Source organism: Wolffia australiana, chromosome 6 (assembly GCF_029677425.1).
Source record: "Wolffia australiana isolate 7733 chromosome 6, ASM2967742v1".
In the NCBI taxonomy this organism is placed as follows: Eukaryota; Viridiplantae; Streptophyta; class Magnoliopsida; order Alismatales; family Araceae; genus Wolffia; species Wolffia australiana.
In genome coordinates, this window is record NC_135840.1 from 19,294,784 (window position 1) to 19,318,327 (window position 23,544).

A 23,544-nucleotide genomic window follows, 5' to 3' on the forward strand; every position below is an offset into this window, starting at 1 on the left:
AATGAACGGATGACGGATTACTTTAATGAAAGGAAGACGGATTACTTTAATGAAAGGAAGACGGATGATGGATTACTTCAATGAACGGAAGACGGATGATGGATTACTTCAATGAACGGAGGACGGATTACTTTAATGAACGGATGACGGACGACGGATGTTGGCGCCATCTGTTCCCGAAGACTAGCTGAGGCTTTAACCGAAAAGGAGGGGTCTTTTTGATCAAAAGGGCTCGCGCGAACTGCGAGAATTAGGGTTTCTGATTTCCTCGATCTGGGTATTTCGTATATCATCGAGGCATTCGTTACCAATTCTTCATTGGGTAGGCATTCGTCAATCTTGTACTTCGCATTTGGGTCTGTTCTTGGCCTTGGATTCGCGTACAGACTGATGGAGCGGAAGTTGTACAAGACGAAATTATGCATTCTCTTCCAAAGGGGGCACTGTTCGCGCCAGAGTTGTTCTTTCGCCCATGGCGAGGCGGAGCTGCGTCGGTTCGGGGGATCCATGAACGGTGAGAAAGTCCTCGTTTTTTGTTCGCCCTTTGTTATTCATCTACTAGCATAGCATTCGACTATTCATATCTTTTCGGGTCTGATTTCCCTCATCTGGAATCCCTCGCTCTCATTTAATTGAGGTGTGATCTTCTTTATTTAATCGGTTAGAGGCGAAATTGTTTCATGGGTTGACGGTTTTGCGCGCTTTTGACTATAACTTTTGTTTTTTGGGGTCCTCCGTTATCTATCAATCCTCCTTGTAGCCAACGATTTCACTGTTTCCTTCTATGGGGGTCTGTTTTCTCTCATTTTGGATAATTCGTTACAATACGATCATAATGCCAATATCTACTAGAGTCAAATTTCTCCCGCTTCGATGGTTTTGTCACTCCTTTTTTTTTACTGAAGTCCGTAACTTTTTTTGGGTCTTTGTTATCTGCGAATGCTCCCTGGACCCAACGGTTTTTTTATTTCCATCATTTGGGATCTGATTTCGGTCATCTGGGAATTTTCATTATTATATACCTGAGGTGATCTTCATACTAAAGTGGAATAGGGTCGAATTCTTTCATTGTGGTGTTCGTTTTGCTTTTTTATGGAAAGATGTCAATTTTTAAGGACATTTGAGATACAGTGATTCGGTCAGTGGCGTGACATGTGGACAACAGTCAAAGCTTCTCAATTTAGTGATGAATACTGAAAAATATGCTGTGAGTGCTCTTAATATTTCTAAGGAGGTCCTAAAAAAAGTTCGGCCCCAAGCTACGAATGTAACGATTATCGCGGCGGAAGTGGAGATGAGTGAAAGTTTGTGCCTTCCTGTTGCCTTGGCTATGATTCCTCCACTTTTCTCAGTTTGTATATTAAAGTCAGCTCAAATATCCCACATGACATGAGAATTGCAGTGCACCACCTCTTTCACACAGGTGATTTATCTCTGAAGATTTGCTTTAAATATGACTTTTGAGTCTAAAGCAGTTCTGCTACATTGCAACTATACCTTACACGGGCAATATTTCATTCTAGGCTGCCATGTGTCTTATCTAAGTTTGGTCTAGAATATGTGTGTATCACTTGCAGACTGACTATCTCGGATATTCTCCAAATTACCCAAGTCGTGGTGAATGATGGAATGTAGATGAACTTTTACTGATCATCTCTATGCTTAGTTTTCTGGTTTTTGCGGTTAGCATTTGGGGCGAAATAATTTTATGAGCATGATCGTGTTAGCCTTCCACTGATGACCGCAGATATGGCCTTCTGTCTTTCGAATGAATACAGTCGTTTTAAGACTGCATTTTTTATTTGAATGCTGCTTGGTCTCCTCTGTAGGAATGTGTTGTACCTTCTCAGTGTTGATTTTATTTTGCTGCTGCAATTTTTTGATTACTTATGATAAGAATACTTGCTTCTTTTATTACAAATATTGACGGTTGCCACGTTTTCATTGCTCTGTAAAAATGAACTGCAGATGAAAATTCTTGTTCTTGTTTTTACGTCAGCATGTATCAGACTCTTATGCAGTCCCTCAAGTTTGTCACCAACGTATATGGGATAATTCTTGGTTCTCGGTTTATTATCAATTGGCCGGGGAGTCCGTACATTTCTTCCTACAGTTTTTCGCCCTGTACAAGGAAAACGCTTATCATAATCTGACGTGGCATTTTAGTGGAATTTGTGTATTACAGTTGAAGGTGATCTATTCTGGAATTTAAAGCAGGCAGTGAATTATACTGTGACTTGTGATCGTCTTCAGTTTGGAAAGCAGCCTTATACAATTCTTTTTGGAGGGAACAAATTATTGTAGTTATCGCTATTAAGATAATAAGTTATGTGCAGCAAACGAGACTATGTCACCTTCATGGTACTTTTAAACGCGTTATTTTATTGGAGAAGCGGAAGCACATAACGGTATTTCTTCTAACAGAGACGATCAAAATTCTATTGATGGTCCCCATCAGAAAATCTTCCGTGGCCATGTATTTATCATCCCTATTTTTGTTGGTCATATCAAAGCCTGACGATAATTCTAGAGCAAAATCATGGGTACAAATCTCGTTGATTATTTTTTAATGGTACTATGATTTGGTTGATTCATTGGTATTTGGAGGGGGTATGGTTTCTTCTGCCCATTCTGAGTAAGTTTCTGATGTTAATGGTAAGCTTGGCCTGTGTTATGATTATGCAGGCTTCCACTCCACCACTTGAATATCTAAGTAGTGAATTTCACTTTTCATTTGTGAATAATCTTAATTTGGTTTAATTTACAGGGAGACGGGAGTTTCGTGGCGGTGACCTCAGAGATAGGTTAGTGAGACGATATTCTCCCCGTCGTCGGTATTCGCCCGGTCGAGATGGGAGAGGACGGCAGATGTTTCATGGCAATAGATCAGGGCAGCATGATAGAGGTGATTAATATTGAATTTCTTGATTCTCTCTTAATTCTATAGAATTAGTAATTGGCTTTGATTAAATGTCTTGATTTTGGTTATAAAAAACTGCGTTGTATTGTATTGGGTCGTGTTTCATAACATTTAATTAGGCCAACGAAATTTAAAATGCAGAATTATTTGGACAAAGATTGATTCAATTTTTCTCAGCCGATCTTTTGATTCAAAACATCATCTCCTTGTGGAGAGAACACAACTAACTTGTTTCGGGTAAAAAGTAGTCTGAATGATTCAGAATGAATTATTTGTAGTATTGGAAGGTTCCATAACTGTGGTTAGGAAGTCCTCTATTTAGAGACTTGGTAATTGTCTTTGACTAAATTTTATGTCATTGGTGTACTAAACTCTTTTTTGAAGAGAAAAAAAAATCATTTGTATTATATCAGACTTTGTTTCATAAATTATAATTTGGCCGCCAAATTTTCCTTAATATAATTGTTTGGCAAAGGCTATTCATTTATTTGCATTCCAATAGTTGATTCAGATTGCCATCTTAATGGTAAGGGTATAGAATAATAATTTATTGATTCAAAACATAGACCATTCGATTTCACTATGTTTGTGATTAATTTCTTTGTTGCAGTTGAGATATTCCTCGTTGCATTGAACTTTTTCATTCTTATGGTAATGTCATTAGTGGGTCGCAGAACATATTCAATTCTAATTTGCTGTCTCAACGTGAACGGACTGGAATATTGTTGCCAAAAAAGTTGCATTCGACCCTCGTGTAGAACTCACGGTTATTATTATTTTTCAGGAAACAGTGCATCGAGATCGCCTGAACCTAGGAGGTACATTAACTGGTGACTAGTTTTCTAATGAATGTTCGCTAGATAAGTCAAATTTCCGATTGGGCTAATATTTACAAGGATTTCAAGAACTAAAAAAAGAATTGAGATTTGCACTGGTTATATGTTCTACATTTTCTGTGCCAGGGGACTGAGGAAGAGGCAGCATCTTGATGGTCATAGTGATGTGTCGCCAAGTATGAGATCACCTGATTATGCTGATGATCCGATGAAAAGTGAAAGGGTTTCTTCTTATGGAGAAGTAGATGCGATTGAAGATCAGGTGCTTCATAAGATGCTTTTTTCAAATATTTGTCGATCTTCCTCATTTGACATTTCATACTTTGTTGAAAACGCTTGCAGTTGAAACAAACCCAACTGGACATCGATATGTTTGATGATCACAAGTGCCAATTAGAGGTAGACGTTGACATCCGCTGTGATATCATATTTTTCCCTTTAGAATTTCCCCATTTCTTTCTAAAGCTCAATGGTTGAGAAGGAAAGGCATTCTCTGTTGGTTGCCAGTTTTATCGTGAAATCATTATTTTCAGTCTCTTATTCCTTGGAATCTGTTCTTAATTATGAATATTTATATTTTTTTGCAAAAAAATATATGAAAAATTCTTCTGTTATTGTATTTCTCGAAATATCAAGCTTTTTAGAATTGCTCGATTTCTTAAAGCTTTGATGGTATGCCAGCGTCTTTCTTATTCGTTGTCCAACTTGTGAAATCGTTAGTTTTCAAGGTATCTCACTCATCGGATTCTATTTCTAATTAATATAAATATATTTAATTTTTATATAAATATGTTTTATTGAATTAAGGCATTTATCGAAGAGAAAGTTCAAGAGGCGGACAAGCTTTCAGCAAGGATCGAAGAGCTTGAGTCACAACTGGACAAGGAACAAGAAGACTGCAGGAGGTCAGTTTTTAACCACGATCTAATGGAATTCCATTTCTAATACTATTTGTTATTAGGTTTACCTCAAAAATCAAGAAGTTCATCAAAGCTCAGATGCGTTGTACGCGGGCACAGGATGAGTTAAAGAGGTATGTGCATGAATATTTATTATTAGTTGAACTGAATAATTACAGAGAAATTACTGCAACAGGTCGCAAGCTCGCCTCCAGAGGGTGTGCAGCCAGGTTGAGTTTGACGCATCTAAACAATTAAATAATGAAGAAGATTCGAGTATCCATGCTGTCAGTGATGGGGAACCAAGCGGCAACGGACGGGTGAGCCCTAGGATGGAGACGCTTAACCATTCTTCTCCGATGAAGAAGAAACTGAGGTTTGAAAATGGCGCGGGAGAAGAAATAAAGATAGGTCTGTTTCAATTTAATCTTTTATTGACCAAATTTGGGTTTAAGAATTTTTTTTCCTCTTTAAGGTTATGATTTTGGGGTTTTAGGTTTATGGTTTTGAGGTTAGGATTTAGGGTTTCGAGTTTAGGATTTAGAGTTGAGGGTTTATGCTTTTTCCGTGACCTAATTATTTTAGATCTTGTTATTTTAATTCTTCAGGAGGGCCGCGGAAGAGGGAGCGGTCTCTTAATTCAACAAAAAGCGACAGAGTTGTAAGGAGTGAATTATCTATCTCTCAAGTTGGAAGTCGAAGCAAGGAAGATGAGGGAGCAAATGCAAAGTTTTATAAAAACGATGTGCATAAGCTGAATCAGGCTGATGATTATCATTACAAAGACTCAGGTGGCTCTCCTGCCAAAGCACCTTCAACAAAGGTATTCTTGATCTCTCATTTCTCACTCATCTCTGTTTAGGATTCGAGCAACTGAAGCGCGTCTCCTGTTTTTTTGAACGTTAATTGATGAAGGCGGCTTCCTTTATTGAGAAGTCATGTGGATCTGATCTCACCTCTCTCTCTCTCTCTCTCTCTCTCTCTCTCTCTCTGTTTCTTTCCCTGTCCCTTACTCCTCCGTTTTACATGTCAACCCTTTCTTCCGTGCTCCTCTTTTCGGGTTTACAGAGTTCGATTGTTCTTTACTGAGCTCAACTAAAATGGAAGTTGACTATTTGATTCTACTGTTGTATCTCTCTCTTTTAGCTATTCTTGTGGCCCACACAAACTTTCTGGTTTTAAGTTCAAGGATGAACATTATTGGCCTTTATTTAGTTACTATTGAACTCTTCCCTTATTATCTTTCTCTCTCTCCCACTCTCTTTCTTTGCTAGCTTTTGAAAACTGGCAAATTCTCTAGCTCTTCCGATATTAACCTCTGACTATGGATTAGCTTTGGATCATCTATCTCCTGCGAGCTGGGCCTTGTCTGACCTCATCCTGCATTTCCCATGTATTCATATCATACTCTTATTTAACTTCATTTTTTTCCATTTATCCCTGTCTTTTTTTCTCCACATCGATTTCCATTCATCTCCACCTCTCTATCTATTTACTCAGATCTGGACCTACCTCCATCCCTCTCTATCTCTATCTCTCTCTATCTCTCTATCTCTACCAATACCCATCAACATTCATATCTCTCTCCTACCCTATCCATGTTTCTAATAGATGTAAGTAACAGGGGAGGGGTTTTGACTCTGGGCGGGGGGTGCCGATAACGAGCATGGCAGCCCAGGCAGTGGACGAGTTCATCGAAGCCATGGACATGGAGGAGAGGTCTGAAGAAGAGCCCAACAAGCCTGCCTTGCCCTTTATGCCCCCTCGCCCTCCCAAGCCCAACCACGCACACTTCTCCAAGGTGCTGACTCTCTCTCTCTCTAGCTCTTTCTCTTCCTTTCTCTCTCATCCTGCATTGTAATTCCTTTTCCCTAGCGGCGTTGCCATGTTTTTTTCGAGGAGCTAATTTATGGACTTTTTTCGACGATTTTCATCTTTGATTTTTGTTTTGTGACTAGATTTTTATTTTTTATGGGTTACATCTTGATTCGTTGACTTTTTAAAGTGGAGATGGTTGACTTCTTTGTGGGTTTGATGATATTTGAACTTTGATTTTGTTTGTGTCTGGATTTTTATTTATGTGTTAAATCTTGGCCGTTAACTCTACGAAGCAGAGATGGTTAATTTCTTTGTGGGTTTGAAGATTTTTGAACTTTGATTTTGTTTGTGACTGGATTTTTATTTATATGGGGTTAAATCTTGACCGTTGACTTTTTGAAGCAGAGATGGTTGATTTCTTTGTGGGTTTGAAGATTTTTGAACTTTGATTTTGTTGGTGACTGGATTTTTATTTATATGGGTTAAATGTTGACCGTTGACTTTTTGAAGCATAAATAAAATCTATGAATTAGTGATGAAGTAGTGATGGTTGATTTCTTTGCTCAATTTCTTTGTGGGTTTGAAGGTTTTTATCTTTGATTTTGTTTTGTGACTTGATTTTTATTACTATGGGTAAATTTTGACCGTTGACTCTATGAAGTAGTGATGGTTGATTTCTTTGCTGAATTTCTTTGTGGGTTTGAAGATTTTTTTTGCCATCCATTTTATTTTGTGCCTGGTTATTCTTAAAAACTTGTCAAATTTTGGCCGTTTACTTAATTAAGGATGGGCGATTTCTTTGCTTAATTCCTTTGTGTGGTTTGAAAACTTTTGGACTTTGATTTTATTTTGTGACTGGATTTTTATTTATATGGGTCAAATCTTGACACTTGATTTCTTTGCTTAATTCTTTTGTGTGGTTTGAAAACTCTTGAACTTTGATTCTTTTGTGTCTGACATTTGCCTTGACTTGCGTTGACTTTATGGCAAACAAGTATTTCACTTTAAAATTCAGTTTTGAAGTCCACTTTCTCCATATTTAGCTCCCAAAACTAATCATTTATGTTTTTATTATTCATTAGTACGAAGGAAACGACGAAGAAGTCAACGTGGAAGACGTGGACGTGGACGTCGGCGGAGATGGCGGTAATAGCGAGGTCGAGATTGAGCAGATCTAGGAACATGCTGTATGTTTACAAAAAAGCTTTTGTGCTCTTACCAGTGAGTCCAGATTCAGCACTTTGATTTTCCTCCTTTTTTAAAAGTCTATAAAAAAATAGAAAAATCTTAGTAGATCTGACCTGAAATGCAGAGCAATACAATAAACAAGAAATATAAAAAAAATGCAACCCTAGAATTATTTTATACACATACATTGTGGCCCTGGCCATAAAATTCACATGCTGAGCCTGCAAGCGAACTTTAAAAATTTCTTGCATCAGTGGGTCAAGATTTTAGTTTCATGAGTTCTTGGATGGTCTCCATGTTCTTTAGCAGTTGCTTCATCTCTGCGAGAAGCTGAGGCGATGATTCTTGGCCGGCCAGCTCGGCCACCAAGGACGAGCATTTGGCCTGTGAATCAGAGAGCAAGGTTTCCAAAGACGTAACCGATGGCCCGGCGATGGTCGACGGGTTTAGGGTTAGGGTTAGGGTTGGGGTTCTGCCGGTGCTGCCGACAGGGCTAGGAAATGGGTCGTAGCTGCCACGGCTGAGGCTGCTGCGCCGGCCCATCCTCTCAGGGGAGAAGATCCTGTCCACGCTCTCTCTCCCTGCAAGAAAGTCTCAAGTATTATTAGTTAAAGGTTGTTTGATAAAATTAAGAATCCTGTGGAAAATTATACATTTTTTTTTCTTTGACAAAATATGAGATACTGAAATGAAACATTGATGGGCAGAGATTGATATTTATGATGTAGTTGGTCAAGTGGAAAACCCCAATTTTTTATTGAATTATGAAATTAAAGATGTCACATGATGTTTTCTTTAATGGTGACGAAACAGTCGATGGATATAAGCGGAGGATTAAAGAGCAAAACATTGTATTTCTTAAAAAAAAAAATAGTTTTGAACAGCTGAAAACTGACTCAAAATCCAATCAAAACTTAAGATTGTTTCACTAGTTATTAACCAGCATTGAATCCTTATTAAGACAAAAAATCGTGATATAAATGCTGGTGTTTAAAATTGAGATGAGGGAAGTAAATGAGAGACATGGTGCAATTATGTATTTTATATAGGAAAAAAACAAAAAATCCTCGCTGTATGGACAAAAAATTGAACGAGGAGATTGAGTACCCCATATTATTAAACTCAAGAAGAGACTTAAAATAAATTAATTTTAATAAAAAATCCTCGCAGGGACTACTATTGCTGAGCTGGTCGATTGTTTCAAATTGTGAGATACCCTATGTGTGGAGTTACAAAGAAACAAAGAAAATTAGAGAATAAAAACTCCCTATCTAATACCAACACTTAAAACCTCCCTGTTCAAAAAATGAATGAGATTTGAAGTTCCCAATTATTCAGCCGAAGAGATTTAAAAATGCACGGATATTTTTCTCATGAAAAACTAAGGGCAAGTGAGCAGTTGAAATTAAAAAAAATAGTAGAAAAAACATCGTCACACGCACCAAGATTGCTGAGCTGGTCTATTGTAGCCTGGCCGATTGATTCATCGAGCTTCAGAAGTTTTAAAACCCCAGCTGTAATCCTTCCAACGGAGTCAACCTCCTCCCCACAAAGTGCAACGAGCTGTTCTACTTCATCCCTGGTGACCACCACATCAACCTGGAAGAAAATAAACAACTCAGTTCCAAAACTATAGTAATTTTTTTGTGGAGTTCAAGAGTAGATAAAGCAGATCATCAACAGTCATAAGATTACCGGTTCTTTGACCGAGAAATTCAAACTTTCGACATTCCACCGGCTCATCTCCTCGTCATCATCTTCAGACATGGCCAAGTTGACCGCCAAGTTCAAGCCTCCACTCGGCGAAGTCCCCCGTTTGATGAGAGGGATGAGGGGATCCGCTGGAGCGTCACTCCATTGGGGCTTCAATGCCTTCAAACCTTCCATTGATACCTGCAGTGATTCTCGTCAAATCAGGTCATTAAAGATGATTTAGTCGCTTTAGTTAGTAAACCTAGGTATGGATCTTTAACTGACACAGAATAGAAACAAAATAGTACTTTCCAATTCATCGTTTTACAACAATGGGCCCTACCCCTTTTATAGGGTTTGGGAATCCCGAAATTACAGGATAGTTCTAGAATTAGAACTTTCTAGATGACTAGAGAAGATTGAGTTAATGGGCTTAACTCGTACAGGCTCAAAGAGAGAGAAATATAGGAGAGAGAGAGAGAGAAAGATGGAGAGAGAGAGAGATTCTTCGGCTGACATTAACAATATTATCACTGTAATTATCACTAGATTTTGACTTCACCGTTTCCTTCATGGACACGGGATAAATGAGATAATTAGACCCTAATTTTGTGATAAAAGAAGCCTTCCGCCCTTCCGCCAATGCAATAAAGAGAAATAATCATGGGTATAGTTTCATCGAAATGATCTTTAAACCTTAGAAAGATACCAACTAACATTCTCAAAGAATCAATTCATAACAATCCCGCAGCGTCCTACATGATGCGGAGAGCTTCGGAGGGAGCGAAGAATGGAAAGGGGACCATTTTGGTCTTTGAAGAATTTCACGTTCATATATATTATTAAATTCAGGTTGGTCACTGTCATCGGGTGATCTTCCCTCTTTTCTTAAGAAGGAAAAAAAAACCCTGCTGCCCAAATTTTACCGATATGTATATGCAAAGAACGCCGCCATCACCCTCACTGAACTGAACGGTTATTCTTAGAATTTTATTCGTGGGCACAGTTAAAAAAGGAAATAAGTGAGGATGAAAAGGAAGAGGAGATCCTAAACCGAATCCCTTCAAACTAGTTAAAACAGGTTATAAGGCCCCATCACCCCCACTGAACTGAACGGTTATTCTTAGAATTTTCATTCGTGGGCACATTAAAAAAGGAAATAAGTAGGGATGAAATGGAAGAGGAGATCCTAAACCACATCCCTTCAAACTAGTTCCTTAATCATGATTCCCGCTTCCACATCTTCATGACTCCTACCTGATCTATGTCCAGTTTAAGGAGCAAAGATCCTATAAGTCTTGCATTTATTGCTATTTTATCAAAGGATCGCCTATCAGATCTTTGTTCCAAGCTATCAGATCTTTGTTTACCAATAAAATTTCCTGGATCCCATGCGGCATCACTTTGCTCCAAGCTAGGTGCACAAGACCATAATGCTCCAACTGCAGCGGAGCTGTTCGGGTGTTTTGCATGGTTAGAATGTTTGTGTGAGTATATAGATTTCCCTCTCTCCACTTTGCGTGTTCTCCTTTCCTTCATTTCATGTTGCATCTGTATTGCATTTTCTAGCTACGAAGATCCTGACAAACTTTTAGCAATATATGTTCCAAGCCCACATACATCTGTTAATTTAATAATGAAAAATATAGGAAACATTAAATCGTTAATAAATGATCATTGCAATAAAATGGTTTTTCTTCAAAGCTATTGGTAATGAGAACAGGAAAAAATACGAAATAATTAGGGCCTTGATAACAGAAAGAAGCTTACAGTGAGGGATTGCACAGGATACTTGTTTATTCTGCGCAAATTTTTAGCATCATTTGATGTGCTTTTGGCGCTGACTTTGAAACTCTGGAATGTTCCATGCCAACATCTCTCTGGCCTTTCTGCTCCCTCATATAAGTATGTTAAGGGGTCCCTTCCCCCCTCCCTGAGACCTTGCAGTGCAAATAACCAGTCGTTCATCTCCAATGCTATATCTATATCATCCGGCTTACCCAATTCCATGAATCTGACAGTGATTTCATCATTCGCATGATCAGCTAGAGAGATAAAAAGCAGAAACGTTAGTCCCAGAGAAGAGAGTGGAATGAAATATTGAGTCGGTTATTATTAAGTTTTAGTTTGAGAGTATAAAATAAAAAGAAATGGATAAACTATCTTTTTTTGAAAAGTGATTTAAGGCGGTCAACCGACAAAGCGTTAACCACCCAAGAAATGGATAAAATATGAACCTGTTCCACATGAAAAAAAGTGAAAGATTATTCTAAAATAAAAAGGCCAGAAAGTAGCATGTACCTATGACTAATGCTAAGATTTTATTTACAAAAAATGATTAATGTTAAGCCCATCCTTCATGCCTCCACTGAGGATTGAGATAAATAGAGAATTCAAGATCTAAGTATTTGGATACCGTTTAAAAGTTTCTTGTGAATACAACGGGGGACACAAATTTTGAGGGAATGTTGATTGTTGTAACTCACTTCATGGGCCCATCAGCCAACAGCTTCTATGCACCTTGCACACTGATATGTTCTTTACAAGATGAATTATCCAACCAGAACACACGTGCCAGTCCTAGCACGTGTGAACCAGTTTAAAATAAAGAGGTAACCTGTGCAGAGGGAGAATCAGGCATTTCTTGAATCTGGAGGCTGACGGTTACTACCGCCAGAAAGGCTGGAGCAGCAGGAGCAGGCCTGCTAATCCGGAGGGAGGAAGCCCCATCGCAGAGGGAGAAGCCACCCGGTGAGCTACCTTCTATATTTTCTTCTCATCTAATCTTTTCTCTATTCAACTTGGAACTTACCGTGGTGAATTCCTGATGATTTCGTGAGTTCTAAGTAGAGAAGTATTTAATGTTACCGCAAGTCGTATCACACACATATCCCTATCGCCTAAAATAAAAGTGTCATTCTTTTGTTTCTCTTCAACTTTCGTGTTCTTTCTAGCCTTAGAACAAAATAAGGAGGCAAGTCCTGAAAAGAAGTAATGCAAATACTAGCACATAATAACCAGGAAAACATAACCCATCTAAAAGAATTGAATCTGATGGACTGACAAGTCACCTTGAATCTCTTACAGCTATGTGTTAGGTCATGGAGGATACTTAGTAGGGTTTAAGCTAACTAATGGGCCCGAGGCCTTGTACTCTGTAATAGCCTAACCCTAGGAGATATTAATAAAAATAACTACTTCAGGCCCAACATGGGCCGCCTAACTTCCCACTAAGGGCCCATTAAGGGCCCATTAGTGTAGGCCCAGTAGGGCCCATATATTAGGCCCAGTAGGGCCTAATATATGTTGGGCCTGACCACAGTCAGGCCCAACTCTCCAACGGCTGAAACCCAGCCGTTGGAGAGTCCAGCTGCTTTAAAAGCAGCTGGACCTCTCTGTTTCAAACAGTCATATATTCAAAATATATGACCGTTGGAAACAGGGAATATTCCTTAGGAATATTCCCTTTCTAACAAGTGAAGTTTTTCTTCTATAAAAGGGGGCCAAGTTCAGCAATAAAAATTATTCCTTCTTGCCCCAAATTCTTCTCTCTTCTTTTTTCTCTTTCCATTAATCACACTATGTGGCAACAACCAGGAGATTTCAAATCATGGCTAAATAAAATATAACTCAAATAGAAGTAGGTTTTCAGATGGATGTTATCATCCACCAAAATTGACTGGTGAGAAAATTTTATCAAAATCCATGACAAGGGAGTTCCTGTGAATTTTCTAATTAAGTCCCAAGTAAAAACATCTATCAAAGGAATATTTCAAAAAAAAAACATCAATTGAAGGTAAATTCTGAAAATGAACACACCAATAGATCTGAAGAGGATATTTATTAAAAAAAATTTTAAAAAGGTCTGCACTAAAAGATGTCTAAGAATCATCAAAAAGAAAAAAAATCCTGAAAGGATTCACATAACCCAAATGCAATCATAAGTACACATATATATATATACATACCTCGTGGTCTGCCAGAGTCAGCGAGTGGTGATGCCCTTAGAAGCTTTGCCAACGGCCCAGACGATAACCGCTCAAACCCTTTTCTCAGCCCTTCTCCAGGCCCACCGTCCATTCCCAGAATACCAAAGCGATGAAGCAAAACCTCTGTGTAGCTCATTCCCCCTCCAAGACGGACAGCACTAACCTTGGCAGACACATTCAAGCTATGACACTCGGCATCCTTCACACAATATGGGATAACATGCACTGCATTTACCGCCAAAAATGGAATTGCCTTCATGTTTACTTTTCGACGGTCCTCATTGATCCAGAACACTGATCTCATTTGTGGGTATTCATTTTGATTCTGCCCAAAAGGAACCTCCTTCGTATCAACGCATTCCACTCTAACATTACCCCAGTTTAGGTTTGTCGAAACTGCAAATGCTCCACCTAAAGTCCGATGAGAGACTTTGATGAATAAGTCCTCCCCGGTGAACTTCACGAGGGGCTCTCCTTGGAAATCAATTGAAGAAGTATCTAGAAACTTGAGCTGAAGATCACTCACCACTAGGCTCACAGCTGTGTCACTAGGGACCTTTTCCAGTAACTTTTCCAGGGAGGATTCACTCTTGCTTCGTTGTTTTCTGCTTTTACTGATTTTCATTATCCGCTCGCTGACGTCGCCGAAGTATGTGTACAGATCAAGAATGAAGAACAGCTGGTCAACAGATGCATTGGAAAGATACTGTTGGCAAGCTACACCAATTCTGACTATTCCACCCGGAGGAGGAACGTGCACAAGAGGAGAGCCATCAGGGGTCACCATGGCCACCTCAAAGCACAACTTTTCCAGTTCAACACAAGTCCAAAGACCTGAAGAATCTCCTGAAGATATCTTTTGGCTTTTTGAACAAGATAAGGTTTCTAAAGAGATAGAGAGATGTGAAACCTGGGTTTTCCACTTCCTATGGCTGGAATCGATTGGCTGACCAGGCCACAGAGCAAAACACGATGGATCGCTTTCTATATTTAGAAGCTCACAATTTAGTAATGGAGACTGCGAGAAAACAAAGCTTTCAACATGGAGTCTTGCTCCGGAAAAGCTCTGAATGGGAAAGCTCCTACTATCGACTATGTTAAATGACTCTCTTCCATTCAGAGGAACAATAAGATCAAATTGTCTGAGCATGAAAATAATGGAATTGATGGAGGAATCTGGAAGAACAGCACCCGGGCTAATAACAATTCCATCTGCTAGGAATGATGCAATCCGTAAACATGATTCTTCCTGTAGTGTGATCTGAAAAGGGAATCAAAACCAACATCAAAGACATCAAGAAGACATGACTGATGATCTTCAAATCCCCTTTTTATGGACTAAGAGAGTGGAAGTTGTTAAGACGTACCATCAGAGGAAGACACTCTATAATTGTTTCAGATGCGAATGATGGAGGATTAAGGGGAGGACTGGTCTGAAGAGAGTGGATGCATATCAGAGGGACAGACGAACTGTCGGGGAAGTCAACTCCCACCCCAAGAGGATAAATTGGTGGACAAAAATTATCGACTGCAGAAGTGGTACACGAAAAAAAGCTTCAAAGATAAGAAGGCAGAAGGAAAGCCTTTTCGGTTGGTTAAGAGCCTTACCAAATTTGGGAACCTGAGGTCGATATTTGAGATCAGACTCCATTGACGGCTGGATCAAGGTGCAAGGAGGATGTGAAAAGGAGTCCCTGTCCATGTAACATAAAAAAAGGAAATTTTCTCATGAGCTCTCTGCGAAAATTGATTTTTTTTCTGAAAATAGGTTCCCAGTTCAGAGACAGTATATAAGATATAAGCATCTCAATGTGAATTAATGCTTTCCTACCTTGAGTCTAATCCGCACTCAATTTTTATTTTTTATTCTTTATTTTTTCACAAAAGCCACTTCACAACCTCTCATCTTGTACGAATTTTCATGGTTTTACAAAGAATTTTTTCCTCCTACAATCCAGAATACTGAAGTATTTGTTCCAAAAGTTCCCACTAAATGTATTTGATTATTTTTTTCCAAAGCATTCCTTTTTTTTATTTTAGTTATATTTGTGCCGATGTCCATTGGTCATCATTAGTGATGCACTGAAATTTTCAGTTATGGCTTCTTTTAGAAAACTTCCGCATCATTTGGATCCCGATCTCCTCTCAAATAAACACTAAAATTGCAACAAAGAATGTCGATGATGAAAGCAAAATTTGCAATGAAAGCAGTTTCAAAGGTTTTTCCAATAAAACACAATATTAAATTTGGAGTATTACAGTTCCCTTGTTAAGCCACCATGCACAAAAGTATTGCATAAATAAAAAATTAAATTAAATAGACCTTATGCTCAGAGCATTCGGTTACCTCAAAAAAAGGCCCCCAATCATTATACGAGACAGATGTTTGGTATTTTCTCCATTGGAAATACTTGCCTACGGATGAAAAAAAATCCTAGCTCAAAAATGTAGAAACTGGAGTATTATTCATTAAGAAAAGGGCACAGCAAATTCTTGGAAAATAGAGCGAAGAGTAAAATTCTATTTCCACAGTTGTCCCATCCAAGACGACCCTATCCTTCAAGGTATCTGGATAGCCCAATAGAGCCAACGAAAGGGACCACAAGCCTATAAAACCAGTAGTACCTAAGGGTAAGGCATGTTTTGGTTAAGTCAATTGAGTATTCATGTAAATACTCTCTCTGCCCTTTTACAAGTGCTTCCCTCTATCTCTCCTTTCCTAGGCTCTTCCCTCTGATCTGTCCTCTCATTCTCTCTCACTTGAAGACTCTGAAGGGAACTCTCTCTCCCTCACCTCTTGTGTATTTCCCTCATGACATCAAAAGTGTGAAGTGCAAAGTGCAAAAGGAAACATGAAGAAAAAATTTTAAGAGATCTTACCCGCGAAAAATATAGTGACTGCACTAAAAGTTCAAGCTGAAACTCTGAAAATGATAACATTATGCCAAATTAATACATTAATTCAAAATAAAAGAACGATAGAGTAGCTCGCTCATCAATTTCAAACATAATCAACAAGCAAATCACCAGAATCTTTGATGCAGACAAATATATGGTCGACAAGAAGTGCGACAATGGAACGTCCAGCTGCCTCTGCATTATTCTGGTCAAGTTCACCTTTATGTGTCAAACCCAATGAAAACCAGTTTTTTTCCTCAAGGAACTTTTTGATTAAAAATCATACCTTTGGTTTCTTGTGGTCTATATCTCCCCGGTTTAGACAAACATAAAATCCAGTCATGAACCGAAGAAGAGCACGTAACCCTAGAAGATAAACATCTCCCGATCAAATGCAAACATAATATAGCCGAGGCTGAATCAAAATATATAATTCCAACAAAATGAGGGGCTGATAAGGATATAGCACCTGGTTCACTTAGAGAAGGACAAACGGCTTCTGTGATATGCAGTCTCACGTCAAGGCCTAGGGGATTATTGTACTCGGTCCTTTGTACTGTAATCTAAATTAGAAAAAAAATTCTTTCTACCATAAATCCAAGTATAAACTAAGGATAGTTCTCTCTGAATAAATGTATCTCAAGAATGTTTTTACATACATGAGCATAACCAGATATCCCCTCTAAAAACCGCTCTCCCCCAAAAAATAATCGTTTAGCACCATCAGTGTCCCTCTCGGCCCTCCCATTTTCGGGTGACATCATATATGCGTCAGAAAACATGTCAGGGTGAGGCAAAATATCGACGAATAAAGATTCCCACTCCAGTTTCTGCAAAAAAATAAAATTCATCAGTCAGAAGTGCTTCTCCAACAGTCAAAAAAGGATTGATGGAGCAAAAAGGGAGGTCATGAGTGTGATTGAATGCTTTAAATAATGTTGCGAAAAAGACACCAACGGGGCCAATAGCTGGGAGGATTATAAAAATAAGATTAAACTTAGAAAAAGTTAATTAATATGGGATAGAGAGATCCTCCTGACACTGTAAGAGGAAGCACACAGCTTTCCTCAAAACCTATAGCCGGAATGCCATCTCTTTTCTTTTTCTGCTACCCTCTTCATTTTATCCAACTATCTGGGGATTTCACAAGACCATGACTTTTTATCGTCTTAGTGTAAGACCAGCAGTTTCCATAGGCAAACCAGGAGGCTGAGTTCATACTGTACTGATCATGTTGGGTACCCAGGGTGGGGGTAAGGGAGAGAATAAGAGAGAGAGAGAGAGTGGAGGGAGGGAGGGGAGAGAGAGAGAGAGAGAGACAGAGACAGAGACAGAGAGAGTGGAGGGAGGGAGGGGCGAGAGACAGAGAGAGTGGAGGGAGAGAGGGGAGAGAGAGAGAGTGGGAGGGAGGGGAGAGAGAGATAAAGAGTGAAGGAGAGAGAGAGAGAGAGAGAGAGAGAATAGGGCAAACTAATCTATGTAACTTAGGAGCAATCCAGTACATGACTCCACAGCTGTACTTCTTCTCGTGAATACTTTTGTCTCAACATAACCCCCAAAAGTACCACTGTACGCCTTACTAACATTGAATCCATCGGTGTCCTGCAAGATAAAAATTGCACTTCCTCGGGTAGGTTGAATTCTTTTGATTCATAGAAGCGCAGTGGAACATTATAAAAGGCTGAGGTCGAAATCTACAAAAGCGATGACATAAATTACCTTAAAAACGTATATAAATTTTTTATTTCCCGAAAAATCTCTCGCTTCCTTCAAGTTTACTGCCTGTACAAAAGAAAAAAAAAATTCAGAAGTCAGTTTTGGATCAATCTTCCTAAACTCAAAAATAGGCACCATACCTGCCAATTTTCATTAGTTGTGTATAGAAGGAAATTGCGCATAGTGATGGAAGCTATGGGAGATAACCTGGGGTTCATAGAAGGAAGAATTTGAGATAATAAGAACAAAGATTACCAATCTTAACCGCTGCATCATCAAATATAAAATTTAAACAATGTTTTCTGGAGGAAGATAATACAAATCCAATATAAAAATGTCCTTTCATAATTTATTGCATAATTATATGGGGGTATTGTTCCATAGCTTTCTGGACATTGTTCTCCTACACGCCGATAATTGGTTTTGTATCCTGAACCAGATTTTACTCTAGAAACACTAGAATACATAAACATGGATATCTCTTTGGTATAGCAATATTCATTGGAAAAGATGACGGGGAAATTATAAAGGCGATTATAAGAATCTATCTCCTTTTCAACATTAGCTCAGCTGTCCACAACAAACGTACGCACACATAATCAGTATTCAAAGAAAGAAGAAAAGCAAAGGTCGAGAGAGAGATATTAAAGCTACAGCCAGAATGGATGTACCACGTGGCATTGCCTTGCGTCCGATCTCCACCGCGTGTCTCAATCAAAAGATTCACCGTGCCCACTTCCAATGTAATTCCATCTGCAATCTAATTGAATCAAAATTTCAAGAGAAAAAAGAAACATGAGAGAAACAAAGTTGGTAATGAGAAGAAAGAAACAATCTAATGAATAAGCAAGTTTGGCAAACCCATCTAAGGCATATTTCTAGGAAGAATAATGCAAATATAGAAGATAACTGAAAAAAAATTGACGGTGGCCACTTTCAGTGAAATTCCATCATCAATCAAAGCTAATGAAAGAAATAAATCTTGAGAGAAACGGATTTGTTGGAGCATTCTACCTCGGAGTTGAAAGTGAGGGGAAAAGGGGTGTTGGTTGGATTAAAAAAATTTGGCAACCCCTTCTGAAGAATATTTCTTGGAAGAAAAATGCAAATATAGAAGATAAATAGATCCAATTGATCCAATTGTTCTCAAAAATAAAAAAAGATCCATTTGATACCTTATCAGCGAATCCATAGCCACCACCTTTGACGTTACCGCTCGACGAATGGCCACTGTGCAAGTTTCGAGTAAGACATCGTCATGCATACAGATTCAAGGGCTTATTCATAAAGATAAAAAGAGAATTTACCTACAGGAGCCCGAAGCATCGCTGCCTTCGGAATTCTCTTCAAGAACTAAATTGAGACGATCAATCCGAACAACAATCGGCTCGACTTGCACGTTTGACACAGACGGCAGCTAGAAAAGCATCGTCATTCATTCCTGATCCAAATTTCAGAACAAATAGGAAGCGAAAACAAAAAAAAAACACAAAAAAAATTCCTTACCGTGATCTCTAACTTCCCAACTTTCGCTTTTGTGACGTGCAGAGCGGGCGGCAACCCCGCGCTTGCATGCAATGCGTCGCCGTTGATATCTGAATCAAAATCAGGCAACAAAAACCATAGAAAATCATCATGATTACTCCGATCTTCACCAAATCGCGGTTCCAACCGAGCTTACCAAGATTGGAGAGCTGAGCGGTGCGACCGTGGAGCTTGAACTGTTCTCTGGTGAAGGATTTGAGCCAGTATTTGAGCGTGTACTCCAGCGCTCTGGCCAGAATCGACTCCATCTTGCTCTCCAGCAGATCGCTGACGAATCCTTCTGAAGAACTCACCTCTCGTTCCTTTATACCTGGTCAAAAGAGAGTCCACCTTGTCGCACGTGCCAAGGAACAACCACTGCACGTGCCTACCTTGTCACCTTCAAAGAGTTTTTTAGAAATTATTTTTTCCCATGATATTTCTAATGGAAAAATACCATGCTTCTTTAAACCAAATAAATATATTCTAGTAACATTTGAACTGCTCTCAGGTGATATCGCCATTATAGTGTACGGTCACTAGGGACGGGGATGCTCGATGGTTCTCGTCCCATCACACGTCCCATTTTTTTGGGGTTGTCCCAAACAGTCTTGTCCAAAAAACATCCCATCCAGGACCATCCAGTTGGGAAATGGATAGGGATGGAAAGTTTGTGTTTCGTCGTCGAATGAACACTGTTTGACGACGAACTGACGGAGGAAAATTTCAGTTCGGGTTGGTCTTCGGTTCGTTCGTGTTCATTGGCGAATGAACACGAATGACATATGACTTTAGAAACTTTACTTTTTATGAATGAAACCAACAAGGGATTTAACCTTGTATTTAAAATTTATGTAACTGAATATCACTAGTAACTTGGTGGTCTATCTGAATATTAGATTTTAAGTTAGATGACCAAAGTTAAGGAGACACCAAATTTGAAATAAAATTGTCACTCTAACTGAATACTATATTTCATTACAGGAATATTAATAATCCCAGTAATCTATTTCACAAAAATAAACAATAGGTTTGAATTTTTTTAAGCCTGGGTATGGTTTTATCATTTTCAACGGTAGGTACTTTTCATTGGCATTTATTCACTGAATGATTATTTCTAGGAAATAATTAGTAGATGTGAAATCACTAGATGCGTTGTAGTTATATTTCTTAGAAGTAATAGATAGGTGGAAATAAAATTTGAAAAGTACTAATATAATATGAAACATGAAACATGCGTTAATCTAAAGTCCACTAGCCTTAATCTAAAGTCCACAAGCCTTAATCTATACTTAATGATTCAATCAGTACAAAGATTGTTAGAGTTCAAACTATGAAACATGCGTTCATTGGCTAAATCTCAAAGCTTAGTTCAAATTGAAAAGTAAATAAACTGTTCATAATGGAGTTTCAAAAATATCAAAATAGTGGATTACTCTATGAGCCATCCGTTGCCGCCCCTATGAGTTAATATGAACAGTTCTGGAGAGGCGACGCGACTGACATTACGTTGGACAAATAAATCATTGATGGAGTGAAGTTGTGACACATCCAAAATATGTTGTCATTCCATTGAGTCTTGACTACTTTGCTACCATGTATTGCGGATTTGTGGGGCTCAACCATGAGGTCAGCTGGCGTGAGAAAAAGGATCTCTGTAAGAATGCGCTTCATACTTACCCCAATTAGCATGTCTTGGACTGCGGAGAATGGCTCTACATCTCCTCTATTAGCATCGTAAATGTCTTTGACGTTGTCATCATCGTCTGATTCAGAGTCTGAGCTGATGACGACAACATTAGAGACTCGGGTTTGCTTTGCTAGTCTCCGTTGTAGAAGTCGTACACCCCATCGTGGTATGTGCCTTTCTTGGATGCATGCTTCCTCTATCGTCTTGGTGAGGCTGTTAACATTTAGCGAGCATTGGAAACTAGGTGCATCACAATCAAAAAATGATATTTTTCCAGAACTCACACGCAATTTCTGAAAGAAATGATGGTCCAAGGCAGTCAAAAAACGTTCAGAATAAATTGTTTTTAATCGATGACATCCAACTATCGAGGGTACCAATTGTTTTAAAGCGCCTTTTGATGAAATTTTTTCCACAACTAACCCCTTGCCGTACCTTGGAATAAATTGGAAAGCAAATGATCAATGTGTTCATTCTTGTATTACGAAGAAATAAAAAAAGTGAATGATAAAAATGACATATACCTAGAAATCCTCTTCCACTAGTTTGACCTCTTCAATCTCAGGTAATGACTCTACTATGTTGCTTTATGGATGTTGTTGCCTCAACCAACATTTTAGAGTCATTAGTACTGACATGTTCTCCGCCGAAAGCCATGAACGTTAATAAGTGCAAATTTCATGTCCATAGGAGAAGAAGCGTTTGACTGGTGCATTGGACGCGTAAACAGGAAAAAATCTCGCGCTAAAACAAAGAGCTTAGGGAATCTCTTGCAACCATTGCTTTGCTACCATAAGAGAGCATAAGTCGACACATGAGACATTTGTAGGTAACTCTGTAACTCGTCGTCCACTAATGGAGTGTCACATTCTTGTCATGGGAACACTTGTGCAAGCCTCGTCTTGATGGATGGTATGTAGCTCTCATCCATCTCGGCTTCCTCATCATAATTCATGCATTGATGTCGTCTTTCTCCATCTCCTTCAATGTTGTCGTCATCCCTCAAATTTGTGACTTCCTCCTCACTGATCTCATTCAAAAGTCTTTGCATATATGTAAAGACCTCTAATTTAATATGTGGGTCTACAATTGATACAACTAAGAAGGCAGTATTTCCGCGAACACAAGCCTCGTACTTGGACAATTTTGCTATAATGGTTGTACACGTGATTTGGATGGAGGCTCGTTGTTCCATCGTGAGGACAACACCATTTGGAAAAATGCATCCTTGGTCTATGGCATCAACCTGTTCACGAAGGTGTTCATCAAGGACTTAGAGCAATGACAAAATAGTTGTCGTTGTCACAAGTTTAGAGCTGCAAATAGTATCTGATGCTTCACGAAAAGGATTTTAAATTCGAGCAAAGTGTGCCACCATTTGCTACTCATGGTCATCAATCACAAAGTTTTTTTTCCGCCGTGCTCTCCAGCCCAAAAATTAGCCATCTTGTACAACACTTTTCTCTTCTGATATGCGACTTGCAACATTTCATGCATGGAGTTCCATCTAGTCTTCACATCCAACACAAATTTTCTGCTAATAGGCATCTTTAATTGCGTACACAGTTGGACATAGCTCCTTTGTCTATCATCTGAAGAATGAATGGCTTCAACAATTTGACGCACTGGTGTAACCAAGTCTCCCAACGAGGCAGATTGCCCAACCCATCGCCTTCGTGCTTCTTCGTACTCCCCGTCCACTAGCACCGCTACCTCATCGGGTGTAAGTGGTGGCAGAATTATCAATGCCTTCAACCCATCCTGCACTGCAAGGTTTATGGCGTGCACAATACAAGGCATGTGCCAATTTCGATCAAAGTTGGGGTTTACTTTTCGTACTGCATTTAACAACGATGTGATCATCGATCTATTGTTACTTGCATTGTCCGTCGTAATAGCAGTTACTTTCTTCCCCAGTCCAAAGTCAACCAACACCTCCATGAGAAGTTGTGCAAGGTAACTCCAGCTATGTGGACCATCAATTTTATTTATTGCCAATACACGTTCTTCAAGTTTCCATTCGTCTGTGACCCAATGCAATGTGATTCTCAATACTGTTAGGCAAACACTTCTACCAGTTGATAGTGAGTGTACCATGTAATTCTTCTCTCGTTCGAAGAAGGCCTTCGCGCATTCACGAATAGTCTTCGAGAATGATATTCTAATCTTATGTTGTGCACAGTAAAGCAATACCTCTTTGAAACTTTTGTTGTCAATGATGGTCCACATTTGGTCAGTGAGACATAAATCTGGTGAGCATCTCCTTTGTTCTCTCAAATGTGATACTCAGTAAGAAGGTATTCTGCCCTATTGACAAACCCTACATTTCAACAATGGATTTTTGACCTCAAGAACTTGGTTCCTCCTCTAACCC

General features: G+C 39.0%; 2 protein-coding genes across 6 annotated transcripts; one reads left to right on the forward strand and one right to left on the reverse strand.

The window, feature by feature from the left end:
• Window positions 1-215: 215 nt before the first annotated feature.
• On the forward strand, window positions 216-7,723 carry LOC144704424 (Zinc finger C-x8-C-x5-C-x3-H type family protein). 4 transcript variants are annotated; one of them, XM_078576844.1, is made up of 12 exons: window positions 216-514; window positions 1,969-2,655; window positions 2,768-2,905; window positions 3,705-3,738; window positions 3,883-4,018; window positions 4,099-4,155; window positions 4,564-4,661; window positions 4,718-4,789; window positions 4,852-5,066; window positions 5,264-5,478; window positions 6,280-6,456; window positions 7,556-7,723. In XM_078576844.1, the coding sequence occupies exons 3-12, from the start codon at window positions 2,869-2,871 to the stop codon at window positions 7,649-7,651; spliced, it is 1,137 nt and encodes a 378-aa protein (XP_078432970.1). In that variant the 5' UTR covers window positions 216-514; window positions 1,969-2,655; window positions 2,768-2,868; the 3' UTR covers window positions 7,652-7,723. The 4 variants fall into 4 exon arrangements, with proteins under 4 accessions (XP_078432970.1, XP_078432968.1, XP_078432967.1 ...); XM_078576842.1 differs by having other exon boundaries at window positions 1,969-2,635; XM_078576843.1 differs by lacking the exon at window positions 216-514 and adding an exon at window positions 532-1,423 and having other exon boundaries at window positions 1,969-2,635.
• A 67-nt stretch (window positions 7,724-7,790) lies between these two features.
• Window positions 7,791-19,781, reverse strand: LOC144704423 (amino-terminal region of chorein). Of its 2 annotated transcripts, XM_078576839.1 has the most exons (20): window positions 19,638-19,781; window positions 19,463-19,551; window positions 19,264-19,373; window positions 19,132-19,186; window positions 18,628-18,716; window positions 18,097-18,163; window positions 17,960-18,022; window positions 16,900-17,070; window positions 16,710-16,803; window positions 16,527-16,606; window positions 16,370-16,445; window positions 16,223-16,266; window positions 15,690-15,757; window positions 14,951-15,036; window positions 14,710-14,870; window positions 13,322-14,603; window positions 11,124-11,398; window positions 9,357-9,554; window positions 9,104-9,260; window positions 7,791-8,242 (listed from the first exon to the last, which is right to left on the reverse strand). In XM_078576839.1, exons 1-20 carry the CDS (start codon window positions 19,747-19,749, stop codon window positions 7,920-7,922), a joined length of 3,600 nt encoding a protein of 1,199 aa, XP_078432965.1. In that variant the 5' UTR covers window positions 19,750-19,781; the 3' UTR covers window positions 7,791-7,919. The 2 variants fall into 2 exon arrangements, with proteins under 2 accessions (XP_078432965.1, XP_078432966.1); XM_078576840.1 differs by lacking the exons at window positions 19,264-19,373; window positions 19,463-19,551; window positions 19,638-19,781 and having other exon boundaries at window positions 18,628-18,709; window positions 19,132-19,185.
• Window positions 19,782-23,544: the final 3,763 nt, after the last annotated feature.

Coding starts and splice junctions, on each gene's coding strand:
- LOC144704424 (XM_078576841.1), top strand. CDS start 391: ATGGAGCGGAAGTTGTACAAGACGAAATTATGCATTCTCTTCCAAAGG. Junction 4,156..4,563: donor ATCACAAGTGCCAATTAGAG/GTAGACGTTGAC, acceptor TATTGAATTAAG/GCATTTATCGAAGAGAAAGT. Junction 4,790..4,851: donor GCACAGGATGAGTTAAAGAG/GTATGTGCATGA, acceptor TTACTGCAACAG/GTCGCAAGCTCGCCTCCAGA.
- LOC144704423 (XM_078576839.1), bottom strand. CDS start 19,749: ATGGAGTCGATTCTGGCCAGAGCGCTGGAGTACACGCTCAAATACTGG. Junction 17,071..17,959: donor AATTTATATACGTTTTTAAG/GTAATTTATGTC, acceptor ATTTTTTTGCAG/AAACTGGAGTGGGAATCTTT. Junction 9,555..11,123: donor ATCCTGTGCAATCCCTCACT/GTAAGCTTCTTT, acceptor GAATCACTGCAG/GTATCAATGGAAGGTTTGAA.